At 32.3% G+C, this 24771-nt stretch overlaps 4 protein-coding genes across 11 annotated transcripts; 1 reads left to right on the top strand and 3 right to left on the bottom strand.

The window, feature by feature from the left end:
* Positions 1-925: 925 nt before the first annotated feature.
* Positions 926-5397, bottom strand: LOC110629103 (calreticulin-3). The gene is made up of 14 exons (XM_021775982.2): positions 5112-5397; positions 4391-4498; positions 4042-4234; positions 3204-3462; positions 3032-3088; positions 2895-2942; positions 2595-2681; positions 2456-2513; positions 2255-2322; positions 2090-2182; positions 1940-1996; positions 1758-1853; positions 1629-1649; positions 926-1125 (listed from the first exon to the last, which is right to left on the bottom strand). Exons 1-14 carry the CDS (start codon positions 5221-5223, stop codon positions 1114-1116), a joined length of 1269 nt encoding a protein of 422 aa, XP_021631674.1. The 5' UTR covers positions 5224-5397; the 3' UTR covers positions 926-1113.
* Positions 5398-7207: 1810 nt separating this feature from the next.
* Positions 7208-10948, bottom strand: LOC110629105 (acyl carrier protein 2, mitochondrial). The gene is made up of 2 exons (XM_021775989.2): positions 10629-10948; positions 7208-7650 (listed from the first exon to the last, which is right to left on the bottom strand). Exons 1-2 carry the CDS (start codon positions 10842-10844, stop codon positions 7474-7476), a joined length of 393 nt encoding a protein of 130 aa, XP_021631681.1. The 5' UTR covers positions 10845-10948; the 3' UTR covers positions 7208-7473.
* On the bottom strand, positions 10804-16021 carry LOC110629104. Of its 5 annotated transcripts, none has more exons than XM_021775987.2 (5): positions 15435-16011; positions 14858-14974; positions 14544-14693; positions 12141-12199; positions 11493-11879 (listed from the first exon to the last, which is right to left on the bottom strand). In XM_021775987.2, the coding sequence occupies exons 2-5, from the start codon at positions 14912-14914 to the stop codon at positions 11744-11746; spliced, it is 402 nt and encodes a 133-aa protein (XP_021631679.1). In that variant the 5' UTR covers positions 14915-14974; positions 15435-16011; the 3' UTR covers positions 11493-11743. The 5 variants fall into 5 exon arrangements, with proteins under 5 accessions (XP_021631676.1, XP_021631679.1, XP_021631680.1 ...); XM_021775988.2 differs by having other exon boundaries at positions 15495-16010; XM_021775986.2 differs by having other exon boundaries at positions 15457-16009.
* A 2417-nt stretch (positions 16022-18438) lies between these two features.
* Positions 18439-24099, top strand: LOC110629041 (dehydrogenase/reductase SDR family member 7). Of its 4 annotated transcripts, none has more exons than XM_043949936.1 (12): positions 18439-18649; positions 18733-18788; positions 18877-18910; positions 19806-19904; positions 19992-20140; positions 21202-21240; positions 21469-21561; positions 21779-21877; positions 22640-22744; positions 22942-23025; positions 23565-23630; positions 23808-24099. In XM_043949936.1, exons 1-12 carry the CDS (start codon positions 18565-18567, stop codon positions 23889-23891), a joined length of 993 nt encoding a protein of 330 aa, XP_043805871.1. In that variant the 5' UTR covers positions 18439-18564; the 3' UTR covers positions 23892-24099. The 4 variants fall into 4 exon arrangements, with proteins under 4 accessions (XP_043805871.1, XP_043805872.1, XP_043805873.1 ...); XM_021775879.2 differs by having other exon boundaries at positions 18441-18649; positions 22640-22735; XM_043949937.1 differs by lacking the exon at positions 21202-21240.
* Positions 24100-24771: the final 672 nt, after the last annotated feature.

The following is a 24771-nucleotide window of genomic DNA, read 5'->3' as shown; positions in this document are numbered from 1 at the left end:
TGGATTTTTGTCTGTTGAACAAAAAGAAACGTGAACATAAAGCATTTCGTAACACATCATATTTGTTTAGAACATCAAAATTTTCTAAAAGCTCCAGTTTGATTCTTTTTTCTATTAAAAATGCTTTGGAAAATTAACTATTTTAGTCCTTATGATTTGGCAAAATTAACAATTTAGTTTTTTTTTTTATATTTAAAAATACATTAAATAGTTCATATTTTTTAAAATAGTGATTATTTTTGTTTATTATTTAGTTGTTTTGTTCATGCAAGCCATTAATAATGTGCAGAATAACTACAATGTCATTATGTTTAATTTGTATCTATATTTTCCAAAACAAAAAAAGTTAATCCCTGTAATTTCGAAAAATAATTATTTAATTCATATAATTTTAAAATAACAATTATTTTATTCATGTAATTTCAAATAACAATTATTTAATTTCTATAATTAATAAAAAAGACTAAATAATTAATAATATTATATTTTTAATGTATTTTTAAAAATAAAAAAAAATAAATAATTAATTTTATTAAAATTATAGAAATTAAATAATAATTCTCTCTAAATTTTGTCTGTTAGAAAGTATTAAGAATGGTATTGTACTTCTATTTCTTTTATTTGTATTTTATGAAACTCTCTCTAACGATGAACCCTTGGAAAACCAGACCTTGAAACAACATAGCAATAGGATTATCAAGGTCTGAATCCCTTACATGCATTCGACTGCTAGACTATTATTCAATAACATAATTACACGTATACATTTAGTTTTAAGTACAATCTTTTAAAAATTATCAAAATATCATTATCTTTTTCATATTGCTATTCCAAAGATGTGAAAATTATTACTTGTGACATGGCAGTCCACTATAGTTATATTGAATCATCCATAGCCAAAAAACAAAGTTGAACCCACACCGAGTTGATGCATAAAAAGAGCAATATATTATTTCTTCAATATATTTTCCCACCAGTATAGTTACAGCCGAAAATTCTACAACAATCAAGAAAACAAAAAAGGAAGCATCATTGCTAGGCATTTCTGGTTGATCTCAGTAATCCAGGCACTGGGGACGGCTGCCGGAGAGAAGAATGAAGATGGAAAACCACTCATAGCTCATCCTGAATACCAGATTATAACACAAAAATAATAAGTAAAATGGATGCTCAACAGTAACTCAATAAAAGATCATATGTTCTCTGTCTATACTCCACACATTTAAGATCAGTATAGATAACGACAGAGAAATTTTGGAGAAGAAAGATTCAGAAATATGATCTTGAAATAATTGAATGATCAACCCTGGGGAGAATAGATTTGAAATGAATGGTGAACATGCATTTAGAAAGTCTAAAAAATGAAAGGACGAACTCCATTGAATTCTATTTAGCCAACTATCATGTTTGAAAAGGTTCAAGTTTGCTTTTGATTAAAAAAAAAAAAGAGTTCATAATAAAAATGGCATATTTTCACAAGAATTCTAATAGAATTGAATTGAATTTTAACATAAGGAATCGTTTTTTAAGAAAAAAGTTTAGAAGTGTCTGCAGAAGTAAACGACATCCAACCACCATAAACAATGTTTTGAAAGAGATAGCAAAGGAAAGGAAAAGTTGAATCTTACATGATAATCGTCCATGTAATGCTGCAAAACAAGACAGCCAAATCAGAATTTTGTATCCATGATCAAAACTAGGCATTGCTGAAAAATAAAAAATACAACAAATAAATGGAGCACGCTTGAATTACTAACCTTTCTGTATTTGTCTCTGTATCTATCCCGGTAGCGACGATCATATCCTCTTTCTTTTCTCCTCCTTTCACCTTCTTCTCTAGCTCTTTGAGCTTCCTGCACATGCAAGTACTCAAATGTACTTAAAAATTGTCGACAAAATCAAGAGCTCATCAGCTAAGTAACAGATGACACAAACTAACCTCTTCCTCTCTAGCTTTTCGGATTTTTTCTGCTTCCTCAAATGCTTCCTTTTCTATCTGAAATTCCAAAATATAAATCCAACTGAGCAACCACATCATATGACAAAACACGTCTCTTAAGTAAGATAGGCTTCAGACAGCAGGACACACCTCCCTATTGGCAAATACTTCCTGGACCACTTCTTTGGCATATTCAAGATCATCACATATCAAAACATTGTCAAAAACTGACCCAGCCTTCACCTGCATTCCGACATATGATCAGTCATTGTTCTTATTAGAAGTAAAATCACTGCTTATATTGATAATTCCTACCTGCCAAACTTCAATCCCCAAGTATTTTATTGGCTTAAGCACATAAAGATCAGGGTCATCTTCAAACTCTGCAGATGTTAAGGGAAAAATGAAAAAAGAAGGGGGATTAGCTCTTTATTATTATTTTTTAAGACCAAAATTTTAAGTACTTTCTATTTGGTAACGGCAGTTCAAAAGTAAATCAAATGTAAAAAATAATACCTGGATTATCAATATAAGGAATCTTCCATTTCCCCTTGTAATTCGGGTTCTTGATTCTCTGCCAGTATCATGAAAATTTACACCAATGGAAAAAAAAATAAAAATAAACAAAAAGGTTAAGGGTTTCTTCATATAATACCTTGGGCCTCCATGGTCCTTTATATGCAGGATTTGGAATCATTGGTGGTTTCCATATACCATTTACTTCATCATCCCAATCATCAGGCTAATCAGGGGAAAGAAAACAGAGTGTATTAGCTTTTCTTATTTTATTGTGTTTTGCATATAATCTGGGCAAAAACAAAAGTACAGTATAACAAAGCAGCTTTTGAAGGAGAAAAATGGTTAAGCCAAGTGCTTGCATCAACATCAAAGGGCCAGGCAGCATTCAGACAACTGCTTTCATCAAAAAACAAAACTCAAAAGTACATCAACTAACCTCTTTAGCACTTGCATCACGAATTTCTTTTGGAATTTTATCATATCCCTGCAATATTAAAATTGAGAATGTACTTTATGCACTATAACTACAAAAAAAATGGATCACCAATCAGAAGAATGCACATGGTTTAATACCTCAGGTTTGACGGCATTAGGATCATCAATATACTCCCTATCATCCCAGTCCTTAGGCTGTGGAAAATGGAAAACAAACGTGGATAAGGACAACCGACAATTACTAGATTCTAGTCATTGACGTGATCTAAACCTGGACATAAAATGAGCTGTGCAAAGCTTAAAATGAAACCTTTTTGGCCTTGACATCTCTAATTTTTCGTGGAGGTAGAATATCCCAATCTGTATACATGCTTCCAGAATCCCTTTCTCGGCCATCAATTAGGACGCTATAACTTGCATCAGGCCTTAGAACAAATGTGTAGAAATGAGTCAACTTGTCAGTTTCACATTCCAATTCCTTCTTTAATGGATAATTTTGGCCCTGGTATGAGAGTATGACATGCAACTTCTTTGTTTGTGTGCCACATATATCTGGTCCGAACATTAAACTGCAGAAAAAATGTGATATCAATACAATGTCTGTGCCAGTGAAACGTTTAGGCATAGAAAAAAAAAGGAAAAATAGTGCTTTAGCAGTTAGAAGAAAAGGCAAAGGTAAGCTTAGTATAAATGAGAAAGTAAAATGCATCATTGGGTTACACAATAGGCTTGCGTGCATATCTTGAAGGAACCTTCCTCAAGTTCCATCTTGCAGAAACTGAAATTCTCATGCTTTATTTATGTAAATTTTCATGGAAACCTCCACTTGTTAAGATAAGGAATTGTTGATGAACAATTATGGTTTAAGATATGTATTTGACTCGGTTGCCATGTGGGGGTAAAGATAATTTGTCAGCTAGAGTTCAAGTTTCCACAACGAGGAAGATTTAATGTTCAAAGGGAGAAGAGCGAGAGGACAAGGAAGAGAACATCATGCCTCAAACTATGTTATTGCTAAAGAAGTCTAAATGTTAATTTGTACTATTTGAAAATTTAGGTGATAGATATATGCAATTAGCATGATTTTTCCAACAAATGATAACGACATGAGCTGTAGATAACATGAAATGCGAGAACAAAGCACAAACCTATATGGGGTGTCTCCACCGAATTTCTTCTGATTTACAAAACCAGAGAGAAGCTTTATGTAACCACCACCACACTCAATATCCTGCTCAAGTCTTATTGAATATTGGAGGACCAGTGTTCTATTCTTGTTACTGAACTCTGGAATTTTTGCAGATATTGCAAAATGTTTGGCATCACCACTTGTCTGAATACCTACAAAACATCCAAATGAAGAGTTGAAAAATAACCTTCTGCTTGTATTGTTTACATTTTAGAATTTCTTTTAGTTAGTGAAGTAAGAGGACATTAAATGAAAGTCTTTGCTTTGGAATGAAAGTCAACAGCTTAAATTAGAAAGAGAGAGCATACCTTTATCATCTGGATCTCCATTCCACTGCCCAGCTGTGTGTTTGAAGGAACCAGCCTTTCCTTCACTTCTCTTCCAATCGGATTTAACCCAACGACTTTGCCACCCATCTTTTTCCACCAGGAGAACAAAAGATATCAAAAAGGGTAGTGAAATTTCAGCTAAATCCAACAAAAGCCTATGCCTTTCACTCGAATAACAATGGCAAAATTGATGCTACACAAGCATATGACAGTTTTAGTTCTATCACAGCTTAATGCCTATGAAGCAAGAAAGGAAAAAAGAGAGAATCAATTTAAAACGCCAGAAATCTCAAAATTTTCATTTCCACTCCCTTCCTCCCGAGATCTCAAAGCAAGTTGAAGAAGAAGCAAAGAACAAGCACTAGATTAGTCTCATAGAAGGGCTAGTTAGTGAAACAAAATGTCACTTTAAATCATAATTTCAGTTGAAGTAGCCCAACTGCTTTCACCTCAGAAAAGAGAACATCTTAACAGCCCTAGAGTTAGTTATAAAAGCATGGATTTTTCAATTGATGCGACTTAGCACAACACCATAGTTAAAAAAACTAAGAATAGAAACATAGTTGAATTTTTTTTTTTTCTTTGTGCTTCTTAGCGATGGATGATATCTCAAGAAACATTGAAGTACAGTGCCAATAGAAAGGAAGCCAACAACTATAAACAAGGGTAAAGTCAGGGAGAGAGAGAGAGAGTAAATTACCATCAAATTTTTCTTCAAAAATAATTTCAGCAACTGAAAACTGAACAGAAACAAACAACAAAGAAAGAAGCTCAAGTGTAGTAAGAAGCCTAGCAAAGGCAAGTTGTGCCATTTCAAGGAAATGGCAGTACTCTTAAAACTGCAAGAGAGAAGCTAAAGCTACTGATTACTCTAGAAAGTTTCTGAGTAGATATAGAAATCTTGATACAAAGTTGGCCTGAGATTTGTAGCTTAATTACATGTTGTGCCATCAACTGAGCTTTGCCATTGCAATTAATTATTTGTTGCATTGACCTTGGACCAATTGGCTGCCGTTTCAAGTGGGGGTGGGATTCCTTTTTCTGGGGGCAGTGGGAATTTTCATAATTATTTTTTGGAACAATTTTCTTTTTCAGACATCTTTTTTTATGCTATTGGCCAATCAGAACTCATTCGGACGTTGTAGTGTCCAATTACACTCCTTCCGTGGAATCCCCCTGCTTGAACATTCTTTTTTTTTTTTTTTTTTTTTTTCTTTTAATCGATAAAAAGACTACTAATTTTATTAATTTATTAATCATTGAAAATTTTTGTTTCTACGAGACAAATTATAATTTTGAATTAATAATTTTAATAAATTTAAATTTTCATTCATAATGTAAATTTGTTATATAAAGTTAGACTACGTCCGTAATTGCGGATAGTGTAATAATTAGAAATTCAAAATCTATATAAATATAAATTAAAATAAAAAAAATAATTCAACAAATATATTTCAAGCAAAAAATTTTAAAGTGTAAAATAAATTAAAAAGAAAAACAATATTATGAAAAGAGAGATACTCCATTTTAGTTTAAAATTAATGGAATCGATCTATCCTCAAAACATAAAATTACTAAATTAAAAAATATTGATAAATTCAATTTTTATTTAATCAATTTAATTTAAATTGGATTTACAATTTAAATCAGACTGTAGTTATGCTTTTAGGACATTTCTTGACTTTTTACAGTATGTATTGAGCCACATTCCCAAAGAAACAACAATCTGAGTTGAAATTTATTATAGCAACCCCTTATACGGGCAATGAGCATTGATGTGATTTTGATTAAAGAGAAGGGCAGTTTCTTAAGGAGACTTGCGGGTCGTCTTGGTCGAGTCAACCCTCGCTTTCCTTTACATAGTCATCTGCTAAGTCTTCCAACCCCTTCCCTTCTACGAACGCGCCAGGTGGGTGGAACCATTGACGTTTAAAGGTACAAGTTGCGCAATCAGAAACTTTTGGGACCCATCAATTCAGCCAATCAAAACCGTCCGAGTCTGAGGTGTTTCAGCCAATCAAGTTTCAGATATACGAGCCGGCTGGCCATGGACGTCTTTGCATTTTTTGCTTATTTTGGTTCAAATCTTCTCTTCAGAGATGCATTCAAATTGGTTTTCAGTTGTTTGATGTGAAATATGTACATTCCGAATCCCTCACATGAATCCTCAAATCATGCTCCTCTTACCTCATCTGGTTGAAGTTTTTTTTTTAATAAAAATCCCTCCTTAAAAAAGATATTCTTATTATTGTGTTATTATTATTAAATATATTAGTTAGAGAATATTAAAAATTTAAAAATAAACTAAATATATTTTACTTATAAAAATACTAAAACAATAATTTTTTTTTTCAAAAAAAAAAAAAAAAAACGCCTTTACACCTTGAAAACAAGGGAACTTCAAGTTTTACCTTTGCTTAGATTTCTCCCGTCTTTCATGAAATTTGATATTTCATTCTTAAAAAAATCATTAGCTCATTCAACGCAAAATAGTGGATTACTAAACAGAGAAGATCAAATAGTTCCTAAACTTGGTTAAAGAAAGAATTGAATAAGAAGCTGGATCAAGGACTATCCAACACGAAGCCAACAGAACAGCAGCACTCGGCAGTAAAAGTAATTTCTAATGCAACTTTCCCCCATAAAGAAGCAAAATTCAGTTGAAATGCAAAGCAAACCTCACAAGGCAGTGAGTTTGTCATGATGCTGATCAATTCTCCCTATAATTTCAAAGTAATATATTGTCAAATTGTAGTTGCAGTTCATATGCACATTATCCTTTCCACATCAATCACATCCATGGAAATGACCTACAAAATTTTTATTGGAGGTAAAAATTCTTATAGGCAATGAACAACTAGTTCTGCTCATTGGACCATTACAATTCCCTTCAACAAGAAGGGCAGCACTTCAGTCATAAATATAAAAAACAATCCTCTTCAAACAGAATCTTAAACATTTTGTTCAAAAGAAAAAGAGGGACCAAAATACAAGAATTTCACTGATGTTGCTAATTCCTCACAGAAAAGAACAACATATCACTTTGGCCTTTGCAGTGTTCCCTATTTTGCCTGAGGGTGTGAAGCTATAAAGTCAACAGCAAGATTAACGGAATTGATCTTATCCGCTTCATTATCTGGGATCTCAAACCCAAACTCTTCTTCAAGGGCCATCACAACTTCCACGGTGTCCAAACTATCTAACCCAAGATCATTATGGAAATGGGCATTTGGTGTGACCTGAAAAGGCATTGCGTAGCTCTTTCAGTTTACAATACTAAAAGCAAATCCATACAAAAAAACACGACCACAGAAATTTTCAAAAGATTCACAAGGAAAACACCAAAAGAGTAAAAGGAAAGAATTGCTGGCTTACACAACATTTTGGATTGACATATGAACATGTTAAAGGATTATGTTACTTCCATTCCTGAAGAAGCATTTCCATTGTGAATGAACTACAAGATATCGCTCTTCCACTCACGTCTTAATCTATTACAATCTTCACTTGCCAATCACTACACAATCTCTACTAGCTGTAATGGTGACAAAATTACAGTTTGATCTAAATTCAAGATCAGGCCAATTTTTGTAAAGAATTCCAAGCATTGGCTGGAAGTGGTTACCACTATAAGGAATCCAAGCTTTCATTCTAAATCACCCCTGCAATTGAGAATGAGAGACAAATACTGATCCAACACACTCTTCTATTCCTTATTCAGTGTTACCTGGACTCAGATACGGGTGTCAGAAATGGAAGCATATTCTTATGTTTGACTTGTTAACTTTCTAAATAAAAAATACAGAGATATGGATCTAAATTTAAACACAGGTATTTGGATACATTATATTATATAAAATAAACTAGAATAAAAAAATACAAAGTTACATAGTAATAATTATAATCTAAATTGATGATCAAATACAATCAACTACATCATCCAAAATACAACCAAATAGCTATGTTTATCTAAATATATGCTCTTTAACTTGAGAAAAAATCATGTCCTATTAACTATGCATAAATATGTTACTCAAGTGTCCGCGCACACGAATATGTGGCAGACACATATTTCCTTGTCATATACCATGAAGTGTCGTGTCGACAAGAGTACGGGCATGGCAAAATGGAGAGTTAGAGTCTCAGAGTATTTATCTTTTCTACTTTAGGGTTTGGATGTGGGGAAGAGGGTATATATTTCTTCCTTTATCTTTATGAAATAATTCTTATTAACAACTAACTGAAAAATCCACATCCAAACTTATTACATAGTCGAAAGATTAATGATCTGAAAAGATAGGTTTTACATCAAATATCCAGTCCATGGCCCAAAATTCTATCCAAAGTACAAAAAAAAATATTATGCTTCCGCTTCTCCTCAGAGTGCGTGCTTCTGCCTTCTACAGACTCGGTCAAAATAATAATCTCTTTCATTTTGACATTTTGCAGGTAAAAACTTACAGTATTGTTTATTATAGCTTTGTAATTTAGGGTTACAATATTGAGTTCAATTGAATTGAAAACTGAAACATTGAGGAATGAGGATATGTAAATTGTTAATTTCAATTTAGGGTTTACATTGTTGATTTCAATTTGTGAAATTTTTTCTGAAAGTTTTCAATTTGTGAATTGATGAGAGAGTGAGGGTACTGCTAGGTTGAAGGGAAATGGTACCATTTCCTTTCTGTAGCTCTGTCCAAAACCAGCCATAATGAACTCAAATGGTTCGGTTCTCCTATCCTTTCAGTTTGGTTTTCAGTTTCTATTTTATGGGATCCATTCCTATTCAGTCCCAGACTGACTGTTTGCTCCGAACTAACAAAGGATGAGGGTACACTGCTCCTAATCCTCCTATCAATTTACACGCCATGGACAAATACTCCATAGATAATCATCCCATTTGTCCATTTTGCACTCATTCTATGAAGTGACATTCTCTATCTTTTGGAACACTAGATCATAGATGCAGGTTATGGAAGCAATCACTTGGGACAAAAGGAAGAGAACCAAGTAAAAAAACCATCAAAATCATATTGAAACTATCCATTTATGGCTTATCCAATGTATTCAGTCTTGAGCCCTCTAGATGATGAAATTACCACATTTGCCAGAGAATCTGCTTTCGACTCACAGTTTCTCAATAAGTTGCCCAGAGGAAAACACCATTAGAGACATTATTATCTAATAAGAAAATAGAAATCCTGGAAACCAAATCTGACATCAGTAAGACGTTTCAAAACAGTATCATAACTGTGCCGCTAACTTAAAATGTTTACATAAAACAATGTGTAACATTTTCAGCCATAAGTAAATCAAAATTGCCATCCAAATGCATCCTAATTTCACTTTAACCAATTGCCAATCTATACAAGGCATAGCTGCACCCACTTCAAATACAATACATTTACTCCCAATATATAATGTCCACCTAATTCAGAATTTCTAAATCTTGGCAGAAAAATAGAAATTCCCAAAATTTTCTAGAGTTTCCTCATTTCCACTACCTTCCAATTCTGTTGCATATTGTGTATCCGGCATTCTCAATCTAGAAATGAGCCATAAATTTCTTAAGAAAGGAACTCAAACCATCAGCAAAACAGTGAGAAAAAAAAAAACAACAGCAGGTATGAACTGATAGCTAAAACATGACTTGGAAAATCTGAACCAAAAGAAGAAAACAAGGCCTTGTCAACAAGCATAACGTAACCACACAGCTTTGAAACTTAAAAATACCAATCAAGAGTCACAGAGTAAATACAGGACCTGTAATAAACGAGTAAACCCAAATATGCCAAAGCGGCAATTTGTGCCCCCCTCCAGAAAGGGAAGCTCGCTCCGGAACTCCTTTCATTTCACTAATAAAAAAGCGATCTGTACCCACTTTGACTTTGATATCCAATGATTAAAAAACCAAATAACAAATTCCTCTAACACTGCGCTAAAGAACACTCAAATAATCCAAGAAAATAAATCATACTTGCAAATAAATAAAAAAAACTTTCTTCCAGGTAATAAATTAACTAGGAAAAATGAAGCCTCACACACCCACACAGCTCTGCATTCTGTGGGTTTAACGAGTTTGTCTCCACAGAAATCAATTTAGCATTTTTTTTTTAAATTCTCATCCGTTGCTTTTCGATTATTAAAAAAAATCAGTATCTATATACTTAAATCAGAGAAAGCAAAAGTACTGTTCTTGAAAATAAGGAGGAATTACCTTGGAAGGATCCACCTTCTGGAAGTTCTTGACGACATTGACGACACGATCTGTGACCTCGGATTTGTCGAGGAAGGAGCCTCTTACCTCTTCAGAGAAACGGCGCAGTATTCCATCGAAAGAAAGAGCGAAGAGGCCGGTATTAGGTCTAAGGTTTTGAGGTACAGTCTGTACGTTCACTCTCAGGTACTTTAGCAAAGCTCCTCTCGCCGCCATTTCTGTGCTTCTCTAGCTGCCACTGTATGCGCTTGTTGAGAGAATAAGTTCCAGAGCGCTCTCACTTGCGGTGGAGTGGGAGAAAGGAGAAAAAGGAGGACAAATATCCCAGTAGTGGTTATATAGAACGATGTCGTTCTATACTGCTCCTAAAATTACAATTTCATAAAAAAAATTGAAAGATTAAAATAACATTTTACAAACTAAAATATAAGTAAATAATAAAATTAAACTTTATTTTTATTTTAAAATTTGAGAGGCAAAATATAACTTAGAGTTTTATAAATAAAGGCTAAAAATTTACAACTTTTTACTTTTGTTTAGAATAATTCATTTTGTTGAAAGAAAAAAAAAAATTTACAAAGTCGTGCAATAGTTTAAATTTTTAAAATGAATTTTTTTAAATTAAAATAAAATTAAGTTATTTTATTCCAAGAGAAAAAAATCTACGAAATTTATTTTCTAAATAAAGGATTTGACAAAAAAAAAAAAAGAATGCATATTATATTAGAACCAGGGTCTTCAGTAATCTACAACATTAGAACAACTTCAGGTGTTTTTTGAACCAAAGGCATCATATGCATGAAGACTTTTTTTTTTCTTCTTCTTCTTTTTCCTTTTTTTTTTTAAATATGCATGAAGACATTATTGAATGTGAATACTTGATTTGCTTATTCCCATATCTTCTGCTAATATTGCAGTTCGAAAAAAAAAAATCTATTACAAATAGTTAACAAGGACCTATTTCTTAATCTTTCCAATGAAGAGGAGCAAATTGGCTCCCTTCACCACTGCTAAGCAAGTTATCCCAATTCATCTCCTAATTTACAAACAAAAGAATTAACCAAAACATCTGTCTCTGTATCTAATCATCATATACACCAAATGAACCGATTGCTTCAGTTCAGGTAAAAGAGAGTCACAATTTTCCGGAGGTTTTTCGCTTCTTGACAAGTTTCCATGAGCAACTTGCTATCATGGAAGGCAAAGCAAATAACTTGCTGTACATGTGAAATGATGTCCATATTACACAGCCTGCAAAATGTCAGAGAAAAATAAACCACCGGGCAAGTTCAGATTTGTGGAACGACATGATAGATTGATGAAGAACTCCAATGCAACTAATGCAAAATTCAACAGTTGGGAGTTTGGACTGATACGCAATAAAAGTGACTTCAGCATGTTACCAAGATCCAGAGAAAATGCCCATCATTGTTCTAGCTATGAAAACTTATGACAATTTTCTTATTTCAACATGTCATTTACAAATCAGAAAGAATAACATGTTGCACAAACCTGCTGGCTTCAATCAGTGGAAGATGATCATTGTGAGGCTTCTCTATTACATTCTCCACCTGCAATTCCAAAGTCACAAAATTAATAATAATAACACCACAAGTTGCCTTCAGAACTGGATTTGGATTTTTTTTTTTTAAGCACCTTGCCTTCCATAAAATAAAAAAAGTTCAAACATATGCATAATTATATATTAAACCTATTAATAATTCCCAATCACAAAACTAAAAGTTGCTCGTGTGAAGCATCTATCATAAACCGTTTAGCCACAACTAAGTCCTCGTGATTATCAATCATCTTAAACAGAAAATAATTCAGAAAGCTCTATCAAACAGGTTGGCTACAAGAGTTTCTCGCTATACAAGCTTGTGTAGTGGTTTGCGCATGTGAATTAGAGGTTGTATCACCCTTGTCTGTAATAGAAATTTTTTTTGTTTGACTGGCCATGCCACCACCCACACACATTGGCTCCATAAAGAAATTCTGACTTCACAACAGATGATTTCAAACAAAAGAACAGTCCTAATTAAAAATTTACAATCATAGAAGATCGAGATAAATCAACGCGCGTAGACATGTGACCTAACCCAAAAACTTATGAGACAAGCCCAAACTTCTGTAAGCATGTTTTCAAAATACTTAAAATCTTAAATGAAAGTAATGCTCAAGGCTACAATTCAGAATCGTCTGTAACAAACATATAATTTCAGCCAAGCAGAACTATGGGATACAACATATACCCAGGTTATAAACTTTAATTTCCTTCCCATACAAAAAGAAGCATAATGCAGAGCATGTAGAATGCCTCCAAGTCCACAGGTGAATACTCATAACAACACACAGACTAGCGGGCTTTTTGCTTTTTCAAGTTAAAATAAAAAAAAATTTCTCAAATCCTGGTCCGAGAAAAAAATTTTCCCGTGAAAAGTGACTCTACCGCACTTTAAAAATACGGTAGAGCTGAGCCTACCGCACTACTAAAGTGCGGTAGGATGAAATAAAAAAAAACATTAAATACATTACCGCGCTTTTAAAGCGCGGTAATATAGGATGAAATAAAAAAAAACATTAAATACATTACCGCGCGTTTAAAGCGCGGTAATGCATGAGTGCGGCAGAGCCACACTCAGTTAATTTAAATTATAAAATTAATTAATTAATATATTTTATTAATTTAATTTATTTAATTATATATTAAATTTATAAAATATAATTATAAAAATTATATTAATATTAATTAATTTTTATTTAATTTTTTAAATTATTTTATTAATTTAATTAATTATATATTAAATTTATAAAATATAATTATAAAAATTATATTAATATTAATATTAATTAATTTAAATTATTTATAATATAATATTATATTTATTATATTTACTATTTTATTTTATTAATTTATATAATTTAATTAATGCTAAGAATATATATAAATGTATTAATATAATTTATTTTACAAATGTATTAATTAATGTAAGGATATATACAATTTATTTTATTAATCATATTTATCAATATAAAAAAGTATAAAAAATTAAATAAAAAAATATATATAAATACTTAGAAACAGTGAAATATAATAAAAATAAGTTAATATATATATAAATGATTAAGTTAAAAAATAATACTAAAAGTTTATACTCTTATTTTTTATTATTAATATTTGTGGAAATTACATGAATATTAAAAATTAATATTTATAGAATATTTTGAGAGAAGTTCGAGAGAATAAAGAAAAATTATGAAAAAATATGAAATAAAATAAATTTTAATTTTTGTATAGTTTTTATAATTATAAATATTTATATTAAATATTTATAAATTAATAATAATAAAAATAATAAAATAAAATGATAAATATAAAAAATATAATGTTTTATTGCAAATAAATTGAAATAATTAATATTTATAATAATATTAATATAATTTTTAAAATTATATTTATATAAATTTAATATATAATTAATTAAGTTATATAAATTAATAAATATAATATTAAATTACAAATAATTTAAATCAATTAATATTAATATTAATATAATTTTTATAATTATATTTTATAAATTTAATATATAATTAAATAAATTAAATTAATAAAATATATTAATTAATTAATTTTATAATTTAAATTAACTGAGTGTGGCCCTGCCGCATTAGCGCGCTTTAAAAAGCGCGGTAATGTATTTAATATTTTTTTTTTAATTATTTCATCCTACCGCATTTTAGAAGTGCGGTAGGCTCTACCGCATATTGTAGAGTCACTTTTCACCCTGATCTCGGGAAAATGTTTTTTCTCGGACCAGGATTTGAGAAATTTATTTTTTTTTTTTAACTTGAAAAAGCAAAAAGCCCCGGACTAGCAGAGTATGGCATGAAAGAACATCATAATTAAACTCTTACTTTTGCCAATAACTCCTGGCTCTCAGGTGGTTGCTTTTTTAAACTTTGAGGTAAGATTACTGTAAGCAGCTCTGGTTTTTCTGCTCTTAAAGCACCTCTGATAACAGCTGCATTAGTCCCTGATACACATGATGTAAAAATGTGGTTTTTCTGCAACCAAAATTCAAGTAGAAACTTCAGGAATATAAGAATTAAAATGAAACATATTCACAAGTTGAGGCTCAGCTTGAGTATAGTAGTATGCTCAACAAGCACCCATAGCCATAGGCCATATCTATATTAAAATATACAGGACTGAAGTTAATGCATCTCACTGTTATAACCAGAGCATAACTAAGAATCTCAATGAGTTCTTGATTCGTGAATCCCATATTCCGTGTACCAAAAAAGCCAATGGCTCTAGGCCCCTGTTGTTGAATGGCTAATAACTCCTGCAAAAAGGAAGTCCGCATGTAAAACTTATTGTTGAGTACAGATTGAAAGACCCAAAGAATTAGATATATGAAAGGAAGAAAAAGCATGTTGGAAGTAATTGACACTTAAAAGTTGCGACTCAATATGCAATCAAATCACCAGTCACATGGCATAGCTTAAAAGATATATTTATTAGGGATGCAACATCCAAAGGAAGTCACAAAGAATTGAACTAATAAACTGACATTTTTTTTTGACATTCCACGAAGAAGACAGGGAAAATTATCATCTACAATAAATGCTAATATCAGATATTTAATGTCATATTGACATTCCAGTGTTAACATGAAAGCAGCATAATTGGTTATCACGATTAAATTTTTTCCAAAGCCAAAACCAAAATATCAAAGTAAAGTAGAGATTGTGTTGACAGCAAAAAGAGTATCAGTTTAAGGAACAATAGAAACGTTGGAATACGAGTTTGCAATGGAAAGATTACACATCTGTAGATAGTCTACATCAGGAACAGGCTTATACTCTGACACCACAACTGTGCTTGAACCTTCCACAATAGATTGGGCTTGCGTTGGAATCTGGGTGCCAGAATCTTCATCAGGGCCAAACATGGACACCATATGCTCATCTTCAGCTTTCCAACAATGCATGTCTTGATCCCTTCTCATATTTCCACAAAGCCACTATTGCCAGTACAAGAAAACAGAGGACCTGGTAGTAAATCATTAGTGAAAACCAACTGAACACAGAGATGTGTCTGACAATCTCAAGCTCATATAAGCTTTGAGGCACATTTTTCAGTAGTCTTAATATTACTTTTCTTTTTATCCCCTTAAAATTATGTACATTATTACCTAGCAAGTGTAAATAAATATTGTGTCTGCTTATCACCCCACTAGAAAAAAAAAAAAAAAAAAGAGACACAAAGAACTGCAACACAGAGATGTGTCAGACAATCTCAAGCTCACAGTTTGAGGCACATTTTTCAGTAATCTTAATATTACTTTTCTTTTTAACCCCTTAAAATTATGTACATTATTACCTAGCAAGTATAAATATAGATTGTGTCAGCTTATCACCCCACTAGAAAAAAAAAAGACACAAAGAACTGCAACATCAACTCAGCTCAGCAAACCCTTACATCACAAACTTGCATGCATCAACAGAAGAATAATGTGAAAAAGAAAAGTTGTTTGAAATATGAATAAGAATTGAATCATCAAGACATCGTTTGACAGGTTTCAATATGCATAATTGCATATATGTTTAGCAGGACACTAATTGATTTAGTAACCAAGAACTTCGATATGGAAATTACTTTTCAAAAAAAAAAAAAAAACAACAAAGGAAAAAAAATCTCACCTGCGAAGAGGTGCATAAACAACCTAAATTCATATAACAGTATAAAAAGTAGTAGAAATAGAGAAACGTAACAAACTCAAACGTGAATGTGGTTCTAGATCTCTTATTATGCTGCTTCACAAGATAAGTCACTTATTTTCAGATGCCCACAGCCCCAATAAGCATTCATATGGGCAAGTTTGTTCCTTGCCATTTTTATCTGAAAAAGAACATAAACTGAATTTTGACAACCTTCAAGAGAAAAACAGTTTGAAGCATGAATATCCAATTTCTAAACCCTTGTGTCAATGGAAAAAAAAAAAAAAAGGAGAAGTATGGTATATGCTTAAGTTCATTTCAAAATTTGGGATAAAAGGCAATTAATTCTTTGCTGCTGGATGATAATCTTAGAATCCTTTATTGCTTCTCCAAGTAGCATGAACACAAAAAGAAATATGACAAATTCTTGAAACCCTCTCTTTCTTCTTAAGTTTACGAAAGCTACTTCTTCACTTAAAAAATTTAGCTTTCTGATAAGGCAACATCTGTGGGAAGGATCCGGTGACCTGCTTCCTAACCTTCTACTTCAAATTGCATTGTCCAAATAGGCAAAATTTCTTTTTGAACCAAATTATTGAGCCAGTACATTTCAAATCTCAAATGTCAACGAATTAGAAGATTCCCTTGCTTGAGTATTAGATTTGAAATCTGAGTATAACTGTACCGATTGATGGAAGCCTTACTAGGTGTGCAACATGAATCCTTCTATTGAACTTTTAAACAACAGGAAACTACATATACATCATGTTGAACACTGTAATTCTAGGTTTGTCCAAAGATTGACCCCCTTGTACAAGCAAAATATCCTCGCCTATAGCACACTACTTACTACCGATCCATGCCGTTTTCCTGCACAAATATTTACCTGCTACTTCTGCTTAGAGATAAAGCCAAAAGCTTTTACCAAGAAGAACATCACTTGGATTGGTGTGAAATAGAATAAAAGAAACAGATCAGCATAATACAAGTTTGAGTAAAAAATATTAAACAGTATAGCAGGACCAAGGAGGTCAAACCAAATTTGAGCTTAAGATACTTTGTCAATTGCTCCATAATGGGTTAAATATTAAACAGTATATGACAATGGCATCTTAAATGACTACAGTGGATCACAAGTTTGGTATATGACTCCATAATGGGTTGATATGATACTTTGTCAATTGCTCTAAAACTATATATTATATTATACCATCTTTTCTCATTAAAACTGCTGCATCAGAATATTTGAGAGTTGGATTCTGGTCTTTGGTATAGTTAAACTTTTAAGAGTGCTATTTTAGAGATGCATGTTTTTTTTCCTCCTATACTATGGTTGTTGATGGCTGAGAACGTATTAGGGTTATCTTGCTAACCGGCAAAGTTTTGAGCTCCTATGGCTTTATTTTCTTCTAATGGGTGGATCTGCAGTGCAAGATTTGGTCAAGCAGCGTGCCGATTGCTAACTTTATCTTCACCATCCGAATTTAATACTTGATGTTAGACTAGGGTTTATTTGACTTGGCATTTTGGCCTTTCTTGTATGTGGGTTGAGGTTTAAGTCTTAGGTATAAAGTTTAGAGGTGTTTCAGGCTTGCATCATGATTGTAATCCTTTTTGAGCCTTGAATTTTGATTTTGTTGTATTGGAATTAGATTTTTTATTAATGAATTTGCTTTTATCTTTGGAGAATATTTGAAAATGAAAAGAAACATTTTTAAATAAAAATAATTTCCCAAGGGAAGGAATATGTTAATCTCTTTATTGCTATTTATTTTGAATATAAAATTGAATTTTAAATTAAATTGATTTTTTTCTCATTAAACCAAATTCATTCCACATATAAGAAAAATATGTTTACATTATATTATACACATATTTTAGGTTCATGTTGGTTTTCTATAGTTTATTTACTTTGCAACTTTACAATGAATATTTTGTTAAATTTCAATTAACATTGTAAATTATACTTATGTTTGGAAAAAAAAAAATCTCAATAGCATACGAATACAATTTATTATTAAATTATTTCAAAATTAAATGATTTAATGGACACGCATTAAAACGAAAAATAAACTAAAGCCTGTGGCTATGACATGGCAATTGGACGGACATAGACTGCAAACGGAGGAACGCATAAGATCGCAGCGGCTATAAAGTGCGCAAAATGAAATTACCATCAGCTAACTATAACTGAACTAAAGCCCGAGCCCAGATGCTGCTTCTGCTCTTCATTTCTCTCTCTCTCCTACTCCTCGTTCCTCTGCTCTTCTTCTTCTGCTTCTTCCTCACTGCTGATGGTACTTCTTCAATCTCTAGCTTTTACCTTCTCTGTATCTGCTTCTTCTTTATCTTCCCTTTTATTTTTTTATGTAAATTTTAGGGGACTTCACGTTGATGTCCAAGAGGCATGTAAAGCGGGAAGAAATCGAGGATAAGGTATCTTGATTCTTGAATTTTCGATACATGTGAAACATTGTTTAATTGATGTTTACTCCTACTTCTTTCTTTTTTAATTTAATTTCAGGTCGTTTGGATTACTGGAGCTAGTCGTGGAATTGGTATTAATTTAGTTTCGTTTTCTGTTTAGAATTTTTTAGTGTTACTAATTTAGTTTCATTTCTGTTTAGAATTTTCGTATAAGTTTATTGATGTTTTTTCGGTTTGATATTGTTTATTTGTTTGTTTGTATGATAAATACTGATATCAATTTCCCTGGTTAAGTGCTGTTAGTATACAAAAAATTATCGAATTACTTGTGTTTTAGCAAACATAGAATGTATTTAGAAGTGCATTTATGCTTTATGTTGCAGCTATTTAAGATGCCATTGTCATATACCAATCTTGTGATCCACTGCAGTCATTGTTATCACTTTATACGGACGACTGGTTCCAAAAATTATCCTTCTCTTTAAAATATATGGCTTTTTTGTAGTTGGTTATGCATTTTGCCCCGTCTATATTGTGATGGTGTTAAGTGTTAACTATGTTGGAATCTTTCTGTTGCTTTCATAGTCAAGGGTAATTTTGCTATATATAGAACGTCAGCATTAAGATTCTGTTTCCTGATTCTTGGCAAAGCAAAGTCAAATATAGTCTTCCGAATGGAGGAAGGGAATTTTTTTTATTTTCTTGGCTGCAATTTAGGCATCATGTCTTTCATTTTTGGATGGTAAATTCATATCTGTCCAGAGGATGCCATCCAAATACTGAAATGCTGGACAAACTTTGTTCATTGTCGATAGGTGGTTGTGTTGACACCTAATTTAAAAGACCTTAAACATTGCAATTAAAATGCACAATGGTATATTTTTTCCCTTGTGTGTTTATAACTGGGACATAATTGTGGCCATATTAAGGATATCTGGTCCAACTCCAAGCTATGTTTATGAAGCTCACTATTCACTTTTTATGTTTTTTTTATTCTTAAGTTTTCACTTTGATGGTGAATTTCAGGTGAGGTTCTTGCTAAACAATTGGCAAGTTTAGGTGCCAAGCTCATTCTTTCTGCTCGGAATGAAGCTGAATTGGAGCGAGTTAAGAAGCAACTTACAGGTGTATCCATTTATCTGAAGCTGCAGGAAGCCATTCATTCCTTATTGGTTCTTTCTTATTCTTGACATGAGGTTGGCACATCCACAGGCAAGCATGCACCTGATGAAGTGAAGATTTTACCTTTGGATTTGGCCTCTGGTGAAGATTCTCTTAGGGAGGCAGTGGAGAAAGCAGAGTCCTTTTTCTTTGGAGCTGGTGTTGACTATATGATCCACAATGCAGCCTATGAGCGCCCTGTAAGTAGATATTTCTAATTTGGGATTTTGAGATCTCACTATTGATTCATTTGACTTGTTGGAAATGTCATATGTGGATGTGTAAGACAAACTATTGATGTTTCATGAGATCTGGAATGATCTCAAAGAAGCCATAAAATTATATGTATGTTTGGTGGAGAAAGGTGAGGTGAATTTCATACTAGTAGAACAGATAGGAGAAGAGGATATTGGTTATTATTGACAAGTAAATATCCATTTGAAAAGCATGGTACTGTATGAGGTAAATCTGTGCTAGAAAATGGGTTTTATCTGACCCTTGTGTTATTTAGCCTACTATTTTCAAGAATGAAGTAGCATCGCCGTTATGTCTTTTGTGTTTGCTTAAGTCTTACATTTTCATGCTGGTGCTCATGTTAAGATGTGAGGATCTTTGGTCCGTAGCACTAGCAATCAATATGAAGTTCTCCAGGTTATGAATTGAAGCAGGACATTTTTCCTTTCAATATGATTTACCGTTGAATAAAATGTGTGATTTGATGCTAATATGCTATTATTAGTGACACTGATTGAAAACATAGACTAGCTGCTAGGTTATGGAGTATATGTAACAAAGTGCAATTCCTTTTTAGGTTCCTTGGAATGTTTTCCTAAGTTCGATTTCCATATGTGCTTGTGAGATTGACTAGATTTTTAAATGATCAAATATATTATATTTGGATGTAACTGTTTTCATGCTTGCCCATTGGCATGCAAATGCAAATATACGGCTTCACATGAAAGAGATGAAAGATCAAATATTTCTCCAAAAAAGCAAGTTAAAAAACAAAGTGCTACATGCATTAAATATATAGCTTGACATGAAAGAGATGAAAGATCAAATATTTGTCCAAAAAAGCAAGTTAAAAAGCAAGTTAAAAAACAAGGTGCTACATGCATTCTTGGCTACAAACTGAATATCTTAAGTGGCCTAAACATCATTCACACTATGCCTCTTATGCATAACTGACCTTGCTAGTATTCTGTGTTCTATATTTTGGGTGGATAAGAACTTGTATTTGACCCACCTTTTTTTTAAGCAGAAAACTACAGCTCTGGATGTAACTGAGGAAAGTCTCAAGGTACCATATTGAATCTGTTCCTTTGGTATTTGATGATTGATCTAGTGCAATTATTATGTCTGAAATAACCTTTTTAACCATTAATCATTTTGCTATGCAACACCTGCAGAAGCCACAACTCTAGTCTACTCTAGTCAATAGGATATTGTTATGCAAGGATTGTCCATGTACAACCTGGTCCTATGCTTTTGATCTAAACTTACTGAGGTACTTTTGGTTTTGAAATAGGTTACATTCAACATTAATGTTCTGGGGACAATATCTCTTACACGACTACTGGCAACTTTAATGCTAAAGCGAGGAAGAGGCCATTTTGTTGTGGTATGTGATCAACAATGTCTTTACTATTGTCTGCTTTGAGCATGCACCAAAACTTTGTGCAGTTGGACATGTAAATTATGGCACATCATTATTGGATCTAGAGATAAATTTATCGCATGGATAATCTTTGCATACAACTTTAATCAGGCTGTTATACAGTCTATTCTTACATTAGTATTATTTCATTCACCTGAAATCAGTTATATCTTATGGGCAGATGAGTAGTGCTGCAGGCAAGGTACCTACTCCAGGACAGGCTGTATACTCTGCTTCTAAGTTTGCTCTAAATGGGTATTTTCAGTCCTTGCGTTCTGAGGTATGTTAATAACTTCTATCTTGAGCAAAAGGAAGGGGAAATGTTGCATTGTTCTTTTCTTGCATTTGTAGAAATGTATAACTTACAACTTAAATATAGCTATTGGGGGCTAGCTTAGAATGGTTTGATTTTGGGTAAAGATCCATGACAAATTGAGTGAAGCAAATGCAATAAGAATGAAAAAGATTGAAAGTCCATTAGCCAATACATCATGGAGGTAAGAGGCATCCTTTATTCATTTGTGTTTCTGAAATTGCAGGTTAATGATAATCTAGGATTTCTCAATTGCCCTCAAGCGTATGAAATCTTTAACTACTAATTGATCAAATCTTACCTCTTTATGCTTTAATGGATTTTCTGGTAATGCTTTTAGGTGGTTGTAGTACTTGTTGGTTGCCTAACTTTTATCAGTTAATGATCGTATCATCAATCAAGTAGACTGCCTTTCTATAACAGTCAAAATAAAACTATATGAGTGTATTGCTTATCCTTTCTTGCAAACCTCAAGTAAATGAAAATAAAATTAATTAATTAACTAAACTACAAGATGACAAATGTGTAATTATTGACTGTGTTGTGCGCTGCTGCTTTTTAGTATTGATTGTGTTGCTGAGTTATGTTAGTAGACACTGATACAAGATTGATATTCTAAGCATGAAGACAATACCCAAGAATTTAATACTTCATACTGTGACAAATTTTTTCACATTTTTATTCTTCGTGCCTGGTTCTTACAGCCTTTTTAATTTTGTTATATTGCAGCTTTGTAAAAAAGGGATCAAAATAACCATTGTTTGTCCCGGGCCAATAGAAACAAAAGGTTATGGAGTGACAACCTCAGCAAGGAAGGGTTCTGAGGTGAAACTTGTAATCATATGGTTAAAACTGGCCTTCACTTGCCATCTATTTTTAACAAACGAAATGTTGTATAATAGTGAGTTCTGTATGATAATGAAGAACAAGGCAGATTGCACGCAACTATCTTTTGCTTTTGTTGCAGAATATATTTCATGGTATATTACCTCTGCCTGTTTGATTTTAACTGAATGGTATTATGTTTACAGAAACATGTGTCATCAGAAAGGTGTGCAGAATTGACAATTATTGCAGCCACCCATGGTTTAAAGGAGGCTTGGATATCAGACCAGGTATTTTCTTTCCTGTTAGAAATAACTTCTGCTATATTCCTTCTACTTGTAATTTTATTCAATTCAGGTACTTCAATTACATAGAAGGCATGCTATTATCATTAAACATGATATATAATGTTTTCGTTTTTTAAAAATAACCTCGGTGATAGATTCATAATAAATTCTATTTCCTCCCTCAATATTCTCAAAAGTGTTTCTCTTTTTTCAGTTTTCATATGTTCTGCAGTGAATATCCACAGTGAAGAGTTAATTTGTATCTATTTTCCAAATCACTCTTACCATAATGTCATCCCTGTTGCATATACTCCTTCAATTAAAGACTTTTGTTCAAAACAGGACAAAGTTTCAGGATTGGATCCATAAACTAGATTTGCAAATTCTCATATTTTTGCCATTACACTGGTAGAAATCCATATATCTGTAAACTTTTCTTTCTTTGCATTTTAATAAAATGCTGCAATTTTTATGTTTTCTAGTTGACCTCTGTAGCGTATTATAGTTTGTGAAATTATTAAATCTTGTTATGTTTGTTTCAGCCTGTACTAGCTGTTATGTATGTAGTGCAATACATGCCAACGATTGGCTACTGGCTCATGGACAAGGTATCTTCTAACTTGAAAATAATGGATCCATAAACATTTTCTATATATTTGTAGTCCATTTTTTAATTGCAGCATTTTAATTTGATCCAGTTTTGTGCTGTTAAGTGGTTCTCATTTTTAATTAGTTGCATGTATTATGACCTCTAATGGAATAAAATTTATGATTGATGGAGTTAGATTGGGGGAAGGCGAGTTGAAGTGGCTGCACAGAAAGGCAACACGTATTCATGGAGCTTATTGTTTGGAAAGAAAAAGCCTTGAATTTCTTCTGGTAGAATTTGGATTCATACGGTGGTTGTCAATTATTGCTGGCTCCTCCATACTCTTTTTTTTTTGGTAAATTTCTATTAGACTAGTTATAGTACGCCGGACGGATGATATATTGCGGATTTTGAGTTTGACACGGATAGTTTTATCAAAATATAATGGAAGTTTTATAATAAAATTGAAAAAAAAAAGTTTGATTCTATTAGTCTACTCCATATATGAGAATGTCCAATAAAAATCTATTTAGTTTTTTTTTTCTTCCTTTTCTATTTAAAAAAAAAAAAAAAAATCAGCCACTGAATTTGATCAAGTCGGAATCATTTACATTAGAGTGTTTATGACAATTAACATATCATTACAATAATGGTTAGCGACTCATTACAAAGTGTTGTTTTTTTAAAAAAATTTAATTATTACAATATATGTAACGATTCGGAAATCGGACCGCTACCGGCGCTAAGATTCAAATCGACTTAAGGTCGCCGGAATCCGTAATAAGCCTAACACCTATCCTGTTATACCTGATAAATTTTATACATGATCATATATTTTCATAAAAATTTTAAACTTTCTATATATCAAGCTTGACTTGTGCATGCACCATAACTATATACATAAAAACTCTTTACTGGAGCCCTCATCAAATGCTCCAGTTGGGTCAACATCTCATATGTCAAGCGTGATTCAACATATCTCATCATTAAAAAAAAACATTTACATAAAAATCATGTACAAAGGGATTAACCATACATCACTAGGGCAAAACATAAATCTATCCATAATACATTATATTACATTATTTTATATGTCCACTATAAAACTATTACATAGCATAACCATAACCATTACCCTTGCTGACCTCCTGAGCTACCTC

This window comes from Manihot esculenta, chromosome 13 (genome assembly GCF_001659605.2).
Source record: "Manihot esculenta cultivar AM560-2 chromosome 13, M.esculenta_v8, whole genome shotgun sequence".
Classification (NCBI taxonomy): domain Eukaryota; kingdom Viridiplantae; phylum Streptophyta; class Magnoliopsida; order Malpighiales; family Euphorbiaceae; genus Manihot; species Manihot esculenta.
The sequence above is the reverse complement of the archived record's forward strand: the minus strand, read 5'-3'. Positions and strand labels throughout refer to the sequence as shown.